This window comes from Plasmodium gonderi, assembly GCF_002157705.1.
Source record: "Plasmodium gonderi DNA, contig: Chr13, whole genome shotgun sequence".
Classification (NCBI taxonomy): Eukaryota; Apicomplexa; class Aconoidasida; order Haemosporida; family Plasmodiidae; genus Plasmodium; species Plasmodium gonderi.
This window is the reverse complement of record NW_021628938.1, coordinates 1,398,552-1,411,714: the sequence shown is the minus strand read 5'-3', so window position 1 is coordinate 1,411,714 and position 13,163 is coordinate 1,398,552. Positions and strand designations below refer to the sequence as shown.

Here is a 13,163-nt window from a genome sequence, read left to right as displayed (position 1 = left end):
AAGCAAAAAAAAAAAAAAAAAAAAAAAAACACATTTTTTCTTCCCTCTTAGTTTGTGTGAAAATTTAATTACAAAAATGGTAAGTACTTATATATATACAAAATATTCCATGTGAGGAGGGGAATAATTTGCGTTACTCCTTTTGCACATTTATTTCCGTGTTCTCACCATTTTTTTTTATTTCTCTCAATTGTGGGCGTTTTTGGATGTCAGTATTTTTTTTTTTTTTTTTTTTTTTTTTTACCGCACGCTGAGAAAGGGGAGAGAATACAAAATGAGTTCATAGAGCAAGTTAAACAAATTTAACTTTACAAATTATGCATAGGAAAAATAAGAAAAAAAAAAAAAAAAAAAAAAAACAGAAAATAGATCTTACCACCACCACACATCCCGTTTGTTCATGCATTATCGCGTGGACATATTTTCCAGCGTGCCTTATTTTTTATTTTTTTTTTTTTTTCTGTCTACCCCTATTTTTTTAAAGGCGAAAGATAAAAAGCAACAAAAGAAACCATCGAAGAAAACACCAGCACCCTGTCCACTGAGCAACAACAAAAAAACAGTTAAGAAGGACATAAAAAAAGAGAAAAAAAAAGGAATTCGAAGTAACCCCCTTATTTTTGAAAAGAAGAAAAAAAGTAATATAATTGGAGTTGGTGTTAGGGCCAAGAGAGATTTATCCAAGTATGTTAAATGGCCAAAGTATATTCGAATTCAGAGAAAAAAAAAAATTTTGTTGGAGAGACTTAAAGTACCCCCATCAATCAATCAGTTCAATCACACCCTTTCGAAAAGCCAGGTATTTTTTTTTTTTTTTTTTTATGAACGAGGTCTATTTTTCGTATTCTTCCCATTTTTTTTTTTTTTTATGAACGAGGTCTATTTTTCTTATTCTTCCCATTTTTTTTTTTTTTTTTATGAACAATGTCTATTTTTCGTATTCTTCCCATTTTTTTTTTTTTTTTATGAACAATGTCTATTTTTCGTATTCTTCCCATTTTTTTTTTTTTTTTATGAACAATGTCTATTTTTCGTATTCTTCCCATTTTTTTTTTTTTTTTTTTTCTGTTCTGCTTATTGTGCTTGCCTTCTTTTTATTTCCCCTTCCGTAGACACAAGACCTGATGAACTTCCTTAAGGCATATAAACCAGAATCGAAAGAAGAAAAGAAAAAAAGACTCATTAAGAAAGCAAAGGATGAATTAAACAAAGTGGTGCCGAGAGATAAAAAGCCACTATTTATCAAGTATGGAATTAATCACATAACTAAATTAGTAGAACGAAAAAAAGCAAATCTTGTTGTTATAGCTAATGATGTGTCTCCAATCGAATTAGTCTTATTTCTACCAACACTGTGTCGATTAAAAGACATTCCTTATTGTATCGTCAAAGATAAAGCTACCTTGGGTAAGCTTGTACATAAAAAAACAGCCACAGCAATTTGTGTTCAAAATGTTCTAAAAGAAGATCAAGAGAAGTTAGATTATTTTGCAAAGATCTCCAGAGAAAATTTCAATGACAATGTTGAGATTAGAAGAAAATGGGGAGGTCAGAAAATGAGTGCAAAATCCTTAATGTTGAAAAAATTAAAAGATAAAGCGAAGAAAATTGAAGAGGCTAAAAAGAAGGAAATTTCGGCCAAGTTGTAAGGTAAAAAATGAGTAAACACAAAAAAAAAAAAAAAAAAAAAAAAAAAAAAAGAACTCTTAAAAATTGTTATATAAATTACAAAAATGGGAATCAATGAGAGAGAGAGAGAAAAAAAAAAAAACTGTTCGGGGGTGTTGCACATCTTGATTAAAAATTTTTGTTCTATGTGTACACGCTACTCAGTCTTTTTTTTCTATCTGCTTATACACTTTCGTTTGTGGAGGAAATGAGAAGTTGCGCTATATATGTGTGCAATTTTTAGTGTGATCGCTTAAAAAGATAGAAAAAAATATAATATAAAAAAAAAAAAAAAAAATCACTAAAAATTAGTATATATAAGTATATATGCATGTATGTATATATTTACCAAGTTTACCTGTAAAATAATCCATGTGAGAGAGACAGTGTATATGTGTGTGTAGCTTTTTTATTTCTCTCCATCCCAATGCATGTATTTGCCAAGTGCAATGTGTGCTGGTTTAGCCACAGTGACACATTTGACTTAAAAATTTTGTGCAGACTGCTAGAAATCAGCTATATTAATCTCATAATTTTAGGAACCATTGATAAAATTCGTTAAAATTTTTCTTAGTGGGCCGTATTTATGAATACAATTATGCGTTTATGAAACTGTGAATGTGAGTTTTTGTTTCATGTTACCTGACCACGTTCAGATAACATGGAATGCTATGACAGTCGTTCATATTACTTGTTAATTTTGGTGAAACAGAATCTAGCCATTTATTTATCCATATATATCACTCTATGCATATATATATATATATATATATATATATATATATATATATATATATATATATATATATATATATATATATATATGTATGTATGTGCATGCGTGGCTGAGTGAGCAAGTGTGTGGTCTTATACCTTATGATACACAGAACATAACACGCACGCTTCGGTCTGTGCATGTATGTTAATGCAAGAAAAAAGAACCGTATTATTTTTGTATAAGTGTATGTTTGTATGGGTACATGTTTGTATGGGTACATGTTTGTATGGGTACATGTTTGTATGGGTACATGTTTGTATGGGTACATGTTTGTATGGGTACATGTTTGTATGTGTGTATGGACGTGCACGTTTGCACATACCTTAAAAAACGATGCATATTGTTAATAATTATAATGATGAAAATATTCAGGAAGTGCCGTCTGAGTATATACATGTTGACGATAATAAGACATATCTGAACATAATTATTTTCAATGCGCTGTGTGAGTATATTTTATACATGGATTTTTTAGTTTAATTTGTTAATAAAATTTGAATGTGCAAAAATAGAATATGAGAGGGGGGGACACCCCCCCTCCCCGAATTTTACCAATTTTTTTTTTATTAACATTTTTATTTTTTGCTTTATTTATATATGGATTTATTTTTATTTATTCATTCACAGGTAAAAATAACATGGAATATATATATATATATATATATATATATATAATGGTCGAAATGTATTTTTAACACACACAAAAGTGTGTATAGGAGGGAGAGACTTTTAATATGTATATATTTAAAGCACGATCACTCCATACTATATATAATATACCCATTTATGAAAGAAATAATTAGTTTAAAAACGGGGAGAGCATGGTGACAGAATATCTAATTTTCTATGTATTTTTTTTTTTTTTATTTAACGAAAGATAGTTTGAAGATTTTTGCTTTTTTTTTTTTTTTTTTTTTCTTTATATATGTATATATATGTGTATGTACATGTATTTCCCGTTTTTTAATTTTTTTACTTGAACGCCAATCTGAGAACGATCTTTCGAGGAGCCCTAGCAGCACAGAAGAATGTAGACAATGCACATATATATATATATATATATATATGTATACATGGCATGGTCATAAAAAAATTTCAGCATTGTTGCATAAATGGCAAATTGATTCTAACTGAAAGAGGAACATCCAAATAAGTTCCACAACAGCACGATAACACGACTAGATGTTTTTCTTATACATTTAATAAATGTCTCGTCTTTGCCAACATTAGCTATATGCATGTCCCCTTTGCTTTTTGCTTTCCCTAGCGGGGCTTTTATTTCGTTCCCTTTTTTTTTCTTTTTTTTTTTTTTTAAATTAATATAAACTTTCCTTCCCCCCCCATTCCTTTTTTCTTCTCCAATATTTCTCATATGCAATGACAAGGTTGTGTATGTGTGCATGTAAGCAAAATGGAAAATTGGACAAATTATGGACAAATTATGGACAAATTATGGACAAATTTTATATTTTTAATCGAATCTCGCTATGCATGTTTTTGCGGTTCGGTTTACGATGTATTTTTATTTTTAATTAACGACTAAATTTAAAGCAGCATAAAAAAAAAAAATAAAAAAAAAGATATGTACATGTATATATATCTCCATTAGGGGCAGAAAGGCATAATAAAAAGAATAATAAATCAGCATTCACATGGATTTGTGCATGTGTTGTATATATATATATACACACTTGTGTGCAGGGATCGAGTGGAAAACGATTCATGTTTGCCAGCTTTACAGTTGTCTCTGCACTGAATAAATTCCTATCTCTCTATCTCGTACTCTTTGTGTGTATGTGTGTGTGTATGTAGTGCAAACGAGGGGGATGAACTTCTCATTGGGAGAGAAAAACGGAGTAGCTAAACGTGTAAGAAAATGAAATGGGCTGCAAAAAAATGGTAGTGATCCAAAGATATAACTTGCATGCAAATGTAGATAAATGCAGATGGCATGTGTGCAACAACATATATGAGATATATATATATATATGGTGAATTCCTTCCTCGAAAAGTGCATGTTCAGTATATATAAAAGGCCTTTTTAATTTTACCTGGGTGTAAAAATAATATTCCTCCCCTCTCCTCATTTCTGATATCTGGAGTAATGTTTCTCAAATCATAAGATGACATGATCGATGTGTGATATATATATATATATACCCCCTGCTATCTCCTAAATCCTTCTCACACGTATGAAGACCTTTTTTATATTTACCTTCTTTTTTTTTTTTTTAAAAAAAATTTAACCACTTTTTATATCATTCATTAAATGTATTAAAGTAAGATGATAATATATGTATATTCTTATAAGAGCTTTTTGTGTAAACAACTGTTCTCATAACTTTGTTTATATATTACCACTTTTTATACAATTTCACTGTCACATCAAGAAGATTACTTTTGTAGTAATGCTCATATTCGGAAAATGTAAACGAAAAAAAAAGAAAAAAAAAAAAAAAAAAAAGCTTCATTTTGATGTAAGCACGTGGAACCGACAGGTACAAATTAACCGTTCAAAAACTTAGCTCTGTTTATTTAAACAAGCATATATATATATATATATATATATATATATATAATGGAAATTTAACACGGGGAAAGAGAAAAAAAAAAAAAAAAAAAAAGAGCCATGAAATGTGCCAAGAAAAAAGTGCATATACGTATATGAATATACATAATATATATATATAATATCTTAATTTTGTTTGCAAAATTGATGTTTGTATTAGTGAAAACCCCTTCCCCCGCAGGAGATGATGTAAATGTTGGGATATATCAACTAAGAGGTAAATAAAACATACTTCATTTTTTTTTCTGCTTCCCCATACTTTGCACCAATGAACAACTGCCAGCGCTTTAAACTAGTATATACACTCATGGGAGAGGAATATAAAAAAAAAAAAAAAAAAAAAAAAAAAAAAACGCACATACATTATACATACATTTATTAGAATGCATATGCATGTATTGCAGTTATAGATTCTTGAGTTTTCATTTATTTGCTTATTTTTTTTTTTTCTGTGTTGTCAAAATATGCGTTCCCATATCTTTCTTGGTCGCATATGCCGGAATTTATATATGTCACATCACGTATAGAGAGAGAAAAAGGGAGTAGTGGTTAAAGATGAGTTGAAATTTTATTCTATTTTTATGTTAAACATATATTATGGTGAGGATTTTTTTTTTTTTTTTCGTTTACATTTTTAGAAATGCGTATTTACTTGCACACACACAATATATATGTATCTTCCCAATGTTTCCATATCTCAATATTAATTACCTAAACTGCCAACCAACCAACCTGCATAGTATTTTTATTTATTTTTTTATCTACTACTTTGGGCATATACCAATATGCTACTTTATTTACATTTTTGCGTTCTATATTTTTGTGCTATATATGCCATGCCCAATTTTGAATTCACAAAACAGGAGAAAAAAAAAAAAAAAAAATATCCAACTGTTTATAAGTGTATATTTCATAAACGAATGATACATTTTCATTTTTTAAAAACGAGTAAAAAAAAAAAAAAAAAAAAAAAAAAATGGAAAAAGCTGAAAAGAAGAAGAAAAGAAATGAAGATAAAATGATGATAAGAATCCTTTCAATTATATCAAAGCCTTTCGGGTCTGAAGTATTATAAAATAATGATGATAGGGATGCACTGATTTGATTCTTTTCTTTTTTTTTTTTTTTTTTTTTTTTTACATTTTTACAAAATGATTGAAATAAAGTATCAATTTTTTTTTTTTTATTAGTACTTTTTTATGACCACTTGGAATGAAAAAAAAAAAAAAAAAAAAAAAATCCAACGTCTTTTCCAGTTCTTCCAATTCTCGTAAGCGCGTTAAAACATTTTACGAGATGGAAGAGGGAAAATAAAAACATTTTGTTATGTTTTTCTTTATATTGTGAAAATAAAAAAAAAAAAAAAAAAAACACATTCATTATGAGAAAAGGAGGAGGGGTTGGAATTATATATTTTTGTTTCATTATTTTCCCTATCTTATTGCATACGTTTTTTTCAATGTGAAAAGTGATATTCATATGTTTTTTTTTTTTTTTTTTTTTTTTTTTATGCCCAAATTTTGCAATATATTTTTTTTCCCTAATTAATATATACATATATGTATGCATGTATGTGTGTGTGTACTTTTCCTCTTGGTGTGCCGTTTATGCATCATATACTATCTCTCTGCTGTGAGAGTCTGTGACATGTATTTATTTTACTTCACCCCGCTCCCCAATAACCGTAACCCCCATCTCTGTGCGCAAGATTTTTTTTGAGTTCTACTATTGTGAATATTATTTATATATAATATAGTAGAAATAATTTCTTGCAATAATAAAAAAAAAAGTTTTGATTTTCCAGCTTGAAATTCGTTGACATGAAACACGGATTTTTCGTTTTTAAATCACACAAAGAGAGATTCTTCCATTTTCCATAAATGCCATGTGTAAAAAATTACATTGTAGTAGAAGTGTGGGAGAGTGGACTTTCTAAGAAAACGTCTCCCCTCATCTCTCTCGCTCGATCCAGTGTTGTATGTCTATCTATGCTGAGACCATCTGTGTTTTCCAGAAATATATATACCTTCACCTCATTCTCACTTTGTTTCTCTCAATTTCTTTGTGCACACTGCAAGCCTGCACATAACCTAGAAGCCCCTCTCCCTGTGTTTCCTTACATTTTCCTCAAACGAATTATTTCAATTTCTGCTTCAAATTTTTCTTTTTTTCTTTTTTGCTTTTTTTTTTTTTTTTTTTTTTTTTTTATGATGACATCAATAACTTGGTCTGTGTTACTGAAATAACATTGAGATGAGAAAATACAGTTTTGTGACTGAAAAAAAAAAAAAAAAAAAAAAAAAAAAAAAAAAGAACGCAGCAAAATTATGAAATTACAAAACAGCAAAATTATGGCATTACAAAATAACAACGCAAGGGTGTCACAAAATGAGCGCCCCTTTGTGATGATAACTAGAGAATTACTTAACAAACCAAAATACTACAGCAAAACACAAGCCCTCAGAGGGAGGTTGCTTGGTGTGTCTTCACAATTGAGTTTATCACTCGTGACGAAATTGCACATATGACATGGATATATGTATATATATATATATATATACATCCCTTATAAAGGAAGGAGAGAAGTGGAAGAAGCTGAAGGAAGCGGGTACACATGTGTCTCGATAGAAAATCTGCATAACTTCCACTTCCCTTCCCCCGTAGGTTAATATCATAACCATATTTTTTTTAAGGGTATATAAAAATGTATATTCAAAAATCCCATGTATATTTTTCTTTTTATTTACGAGTTATTTGTAAGTAAAAAATGTTAAATTAATAATATACATGTTTCATGGGGTATATACAAATGGGGACCTGCTAAGTTCTGATGAGAAGCGACTGGAGAATAGGGCGAGCACTCATTGGATGGTTTGAAAGTGTGAATATATGTCTATCTATGCTGCGCTGTGCCGTGATATTTGAAATAATCATGTAAAGAAAGAGAGAAAAAAAAAACGGCAGAAAAAGGAGAGAAAGGAAACAGACTACACAAAAAAGACAAAATACAAGTGATCTTTTTTTTTTTTTTTTTTTTTTTCTCACCATATTTACAAATCTATTATTGATATATATATGGGAGGGGAAATACCAAAAAAGAAAAAAAAAAAAAAACAACATTATCATTCGTGTACTTAAAATGTGCGTATATAAACCTAGCGGGCAGGATCTTGTTCAAAATAATGAAAAAGATCATAATCAGTCTAGGTAATAAAAATTAAAAAAAAAAAAGGAAAAATTGTAAATGAGTATTCAATTTTTTACAATAACACGCATCTTTTTTTTTTTTTTTAACATTTTTGGAGACACGCTCATTTTCTAAAGGGGAGACAACTTATGAATAATAGCACATCTTATATAATATACACCTTAAAAATGTGCTTTTTTTTTTTTTTTTTTTTTTTTTTTTCTTCCTTTTTCCCTTGGGTATATCATATTTGCCACCACATTGCATAAAGACATACAATAGAAGAAGTTACCCATGACTCTCTCTGATTTGAAAAATTTATCTACATTTGCATCTTCAACACCTGTCATTCGCTTTGTCCATGCTTTGTCATCCATTTTGTTCACACTTCTTCCATACTTTTGCCACGCTTCTTCCACACTTTTGCCACCCTCCTCACCTGGTTGTCCTCTTTATGTAATCCAAAACCTCAGCACGCTGGGGAGCGTTGATGTTCCTCTCAAAGATATTCCTGTCGTGATCCAAATACAAATTGGGGTCAGTGAGAGACATGCCCTCAATGATGCTGAATTTAATATTTTGTAAAATATTGGTTGGGATAAATAAAAACTGAAATGCAAAAAAAAGAGAGAAAATAAAACTGTCTTCATTTACTTTGTGTTTAAATAATGTATATGTGAAAATGTCTTGAAAGTAATTTAAAATATTTTTTTTTATAATTTCAAATTTTTCTTTTTTCGTTAAATTATTATCAAAATGGGTATTAGAATTATTAATAAAATATTCTTCATTACACTTCATGCATATGTCTATTAAATTAATTTTTACTGCATCCTCTGAACTTATTGTTTCTCCAGTAAGTAATAAATGTTTTGCATAGTTTAAGGGAATGTACCTAAATAACTTTTGTGTACATCCTCCATATGGATACAATCCGATATGTGTTTTGTTAAATCCAAATCTGCTTTCTTCACTGGAAATTTTGAAATCAGTCGATAAAATTATGTCAATCCCACTGTTATAACATTCCCCATTAATGTTGCTAATTGTTATAAGAGGTAACGATTGAATTGTGTTGCATAGATAGCGAAATGTGTTTGCAATATGTGCATTGTTTTGTTCATCATTTTTCAGAAAAGAGTTGTAATCCATGCCGTGCAGAAAGCAGCTCCTAACACTCTCGCGGTTACTCCCACTAGATTCACCACTTATTATGAGTACCTTTAACTTGTTATCATAGTATGGGATCCTATTTTTTATATTTCGAATTAAGTAATTGTCTTTCCTCTCAAAGTCTTTTATATAGAACCCACTGCTCTCCTGATTCGATATGATGTTGGTGATGTGTTCTATAACATTTTTTAATTCTTCTAAAAAATCGTTAAAGATATTTTTTTTCTTATTTATGTTTTTAAAAGTTATAATTCCAACATTCATTGATTCATCTCGATAGAAGTCCACGTATCTATGATTGCTGAAGTATTTCTTCTTTTCTCCTTCTTCTTCGTCTTCCTTCAATTCTGCATTATTTATTTCTTCCCCTTGGAATTTATCAGAACTGCTTTTGAATCCTTTAACAAAATAGATAAATTTCAATTGTTCAATTTTCTTCGAATGCTTAAATCCTCTTTTGCACCTGAACAGATTCATAATCGGCACGATCTTTAGAGAATGCATTTTGTACATTCTTCCTCCTCCTCCTCCTACCCCCTCTCTTTTCTTTTATTACAAGAGTAACCTTTTCTGTTTCTAATTAAGGCACAAAAAATAATGTAAAAATAAGAACGAATGATTAAAATCAAACAAGATCTTCAGTTTTTATATGTATGAAAAATGATATACACCTTAGGACTGTTCCCATCATCTCTACCCATGTGGGGTGTTTTGTAGCGTGCACTTTTTTATGTGCTTTGTGTGTTTCACATGCAGAATATCATTACACACACAGGAACATAACTTAAGATTCATTGATAAGAAGCTGAATTTGTAGGAATTGGAATGTTGTTAATGCGGATTAACTAGTTTTCAAATATGTACATATGTATATTAAAAAGAAAAAAAAAAAAAAAAAAAAGGAATACTTTACACTCAGCCGAATTGCAATATAACGACTAAATTGGGTAATCTTCATAGGTTTACGACCAATCGGTGAAAAAAAAAAATAAAAAATAAAATAAATAAATAAATATATATATATATATATATATATATATATATATATATATAAAATAATAAGGTGAAAAAAGTGCTTCGACTGTGCGAAGGCGAACTCACAAACCCATTGTGTGAACATCGAGGAAAGCGGATAAATCTTAGTTTCAAAAAGATTAACATAATTTCAGATAAGTTTGTAGCACGCGAAGGTACAGATGGGCTTCCTCTCCCCATGTGCAAAAAGTTATAAAAGCACAAAAAAAAATTGGGTATAAAATGGCAAGACAAGGTAAAAATTCGTGAAATGTATGAACGAAATGGTAAGGAGATAAGGGTATAAAATGCTGTCGTAGAAAAGAGAAGGTGAGAGAGAGAAGGGGGTTGAAATGCAAATGGAGGATATTCAACACATGAGATCTCGTGTTATATACCAATTGTTTAGTTTTATACATGTGTGTAGAGGATGTGCACAGTAACATCTCTCTCTCCCTCTCTCCTCCTCCTCCTACCTGAGGGGAGGGGTGGTGGTGGTATATATGTCACTTTGCAAAGATCAGCATCACACACGCATATGAGTATAACAACAGAGACTGCAAAACATATACAATAATGCTAAGAGATATATCCATTTGTGGGGTTCACTCTGGCCAAATAAGGTTTATTTTAAAAGAAAAAAAAAAAAAAAAAAAAACGAAGCAAAGTGAAGCAGGGTTAAGCAGAATGAATCAGGGTGAAGCAGTATGCTTATCAAAATGAAGCAAAGCAAAAGTGAAATATATTTAAACGCTCGCATCTGAGTCATTCATCAACTTGGATTCTTGAGCTACCTTCTGCCAACGCTGCACTAGCTTCATCTAAGTGGAAGGGGGAATCATAGGCGAATGGAATTAAAACAAGCATGGGGACGATGTGTGATTCCCCATAGATTTCCTCTCATACATACGTGCATCTTATATGTACATATAAACGTACCTTTTTCTTATGGAAATAATTAGAATGTACCACTTGCTGATCCTTCTTATTCTTCCTATGGGCAACATTTCCCCCGAAAACAACTACCTCCCCTCCCGTCTTATCCTTTTCTGGTAAGGGCGTGGGATTGTTATATGTTTCACATTGTTTGACAACTTGATTTGCCATTTCCATTCCCTCAACTGAAGGTTCCAATATTAAATCCGTTTTAGGAATTTCTTCCATAGCAATATTTACAGAATCTTCCATTGTGTCTTGCTTCAACATATTTTCTTTCTTTTCTACTTCGTGTACTAACTGGTTCTACAAAATGGAGTAACATGGGAATGGGACAGGAAAAAAAAAAAAAAAAAATACAAAAAATTAACACATCACAGGTCGAAAATGGGAAATGGAGAAAAACACAAAATAGCGCACATCGCACGCACAAATTGGAAATAGGACACACACAAAATAACAAACGTAGCATATTCCACATTACCACTGTGTCCACGTATATTTCGTGTATAGCTTTTGAGAAATAATTTTCACTTATTTCATTTTTTCGAAAATCATCCTGAACAGTATAAAAATGGAAAGGTTATTGTGTGGGGTTGTTAAAATAGTCTCCAAATTTTCTATTTTGCACAAATGTGAATATTCAGCAACGTGTAATGAGTCAAGGGACATGTATGTGTTTCCCCTTATTTGATTTGATATGGTATGATATGATCTTATCTGATATGGTATGATCTTTTCTTTTTTTCTCAATTTTTCTTAATTTTTCAAATTACAATTCGTATGTCCAGGGCCTTCTTCGTGGTTAGTATAAATTCCTTGTTCTCAATTTTCTCCAAATTCTCACAAATATTTAGCAGAAATTTTTTCGCCTATACAGGTTTTTTGTTCGACACAGGGTTTATGGAGTAAAATTTGAATTAAGAGAAAAGGGAGGTTTTGGGATGTAAGACAAAGGAATGAAATATGAACAATGAATTGGGAGAGTACAGAGGGTGCAATAAATTGAAATGAGGGAAAGATATCACATATGCATTAAAATATGTATAAATATATATGTATACACATATGTATATATATGTACACCTCCATATGCGTAGAAAATCACTTGCAGTGGGAGAAGCACATGTTTGTACGACCATCGCACAGCACTCCTCAATGGAACTGTTTTCATTTTTCCTATCTTTTTCACCTTACATCATTTGCATTTGGAGAGGACTCATTCAAGCCTAATTCCAAAAAAATTAAATCCTTCAAAATTTCATTCTGTTCTTTGGTGAAAAGCTCTTCTTCTTCCACTTTTACTGAATTTTCACTTTGTTGTTGCTTGTAACTGTCAGCAATTTTTTTTTTTCGTTCATTCTCGTTAGAATATTCATCAAATACGTGATTAATAAAATTTACTTCGCCAAGAAATAAGTTGATTTTTTGTTGAATTGAGAAACTGTTCCCTTTTGTTTTTTCTTTTTTTTCAATTAATTTTCTGCACGTATTGTTCATAAATTCTTCCTTCTCGGCAAAATTGTAATCCACTTGTTCTTCGTTAACTAGGTCTTCTATTTCATTTAAGAATATTTGCATTTCTATGACAGGTAGTATGCATATGTGTGATGGAAGTGTGTAAGGGAAAGAAGAAGAAAAAAAAAAAAAAAAAAAAAACGCAAAACAAGGAAAGACATTTATAGCTACACCATATAAACATTTCATAATAAAAGTAGGATTAATAAGAGACGTAAAAGATTTTGCATGCATTCGAAGGGAGTTGGTGTAAGGTAGGATAAGTATTCGTTACATATACATAATGCAACAGCTTCGTTCACACAACCAAATATATGATG

General features: G+C 30.3%; 3 protein-coding genes across 3 annotated transcripts; 1 reads left to right on the top strand and 2 right to left on the bottom strand.

Annotated features, from left to right (window-relative positions):
- Positions 1–76: 76 nt before the first annotated feature.
- On the top strand, positions 77–1,649 carry PGO_132540 (ribosomal protein L7A; the record flags this gene model as incomplete). Its single annotated transcript, XM_028689770.1, has 3 exons — positions 77–79; positions 485–799; positions 1,113–1,649. The coding sequence occupies 3 exons, from the start codon at positions 77–79 to the stop codon at positions 1,647–1,649; spliced, it is 855 nt and encodes a 284-aa protein (XP_028545571.1).
- Positions 1,650–8,637: 6,988 nt separating this feature from the next.
- PGO_132530 (enoyl-CoA hydratase) lies at positions 8,638–9,888 on the bottom strand (the record flags this gene model as incomplete). Its single annotated transcript, XM_028689769.1, has 1 exon — positions 8,638–9,888. One exon carries the CDS (start codon positions 9,886–9,888, stop codon positions 8,638–8,640), a length of 1,251 nt encoding a protein of 416 aa, XP_028545570.1.
- Positions 9,889–11,135: 1,247 nt separating this feature from the next.
- Positions 11,136–12,906, bottom strand: PGO_132520 (hypothetical protein, conserved; the record flags this gene model as incomplete). The annotated part of the gene is made up of 5 exons (XM_028689768.1): positions 11,136–11,210; positions 11,329–11,631; positions 11,810–11,884; positions 12,102–12,197; positions 12,523–12,906. 5 exons carry the CDS (start codon positions 12,904–12,906, stop codon positions 11,136–11,138), a joined length of 933 nt encoding a protein of 310 aa, XP_028545569.1.
- Between the last annotated feature and the right edge of the window lie 257 nt (positions 12,907–13,163).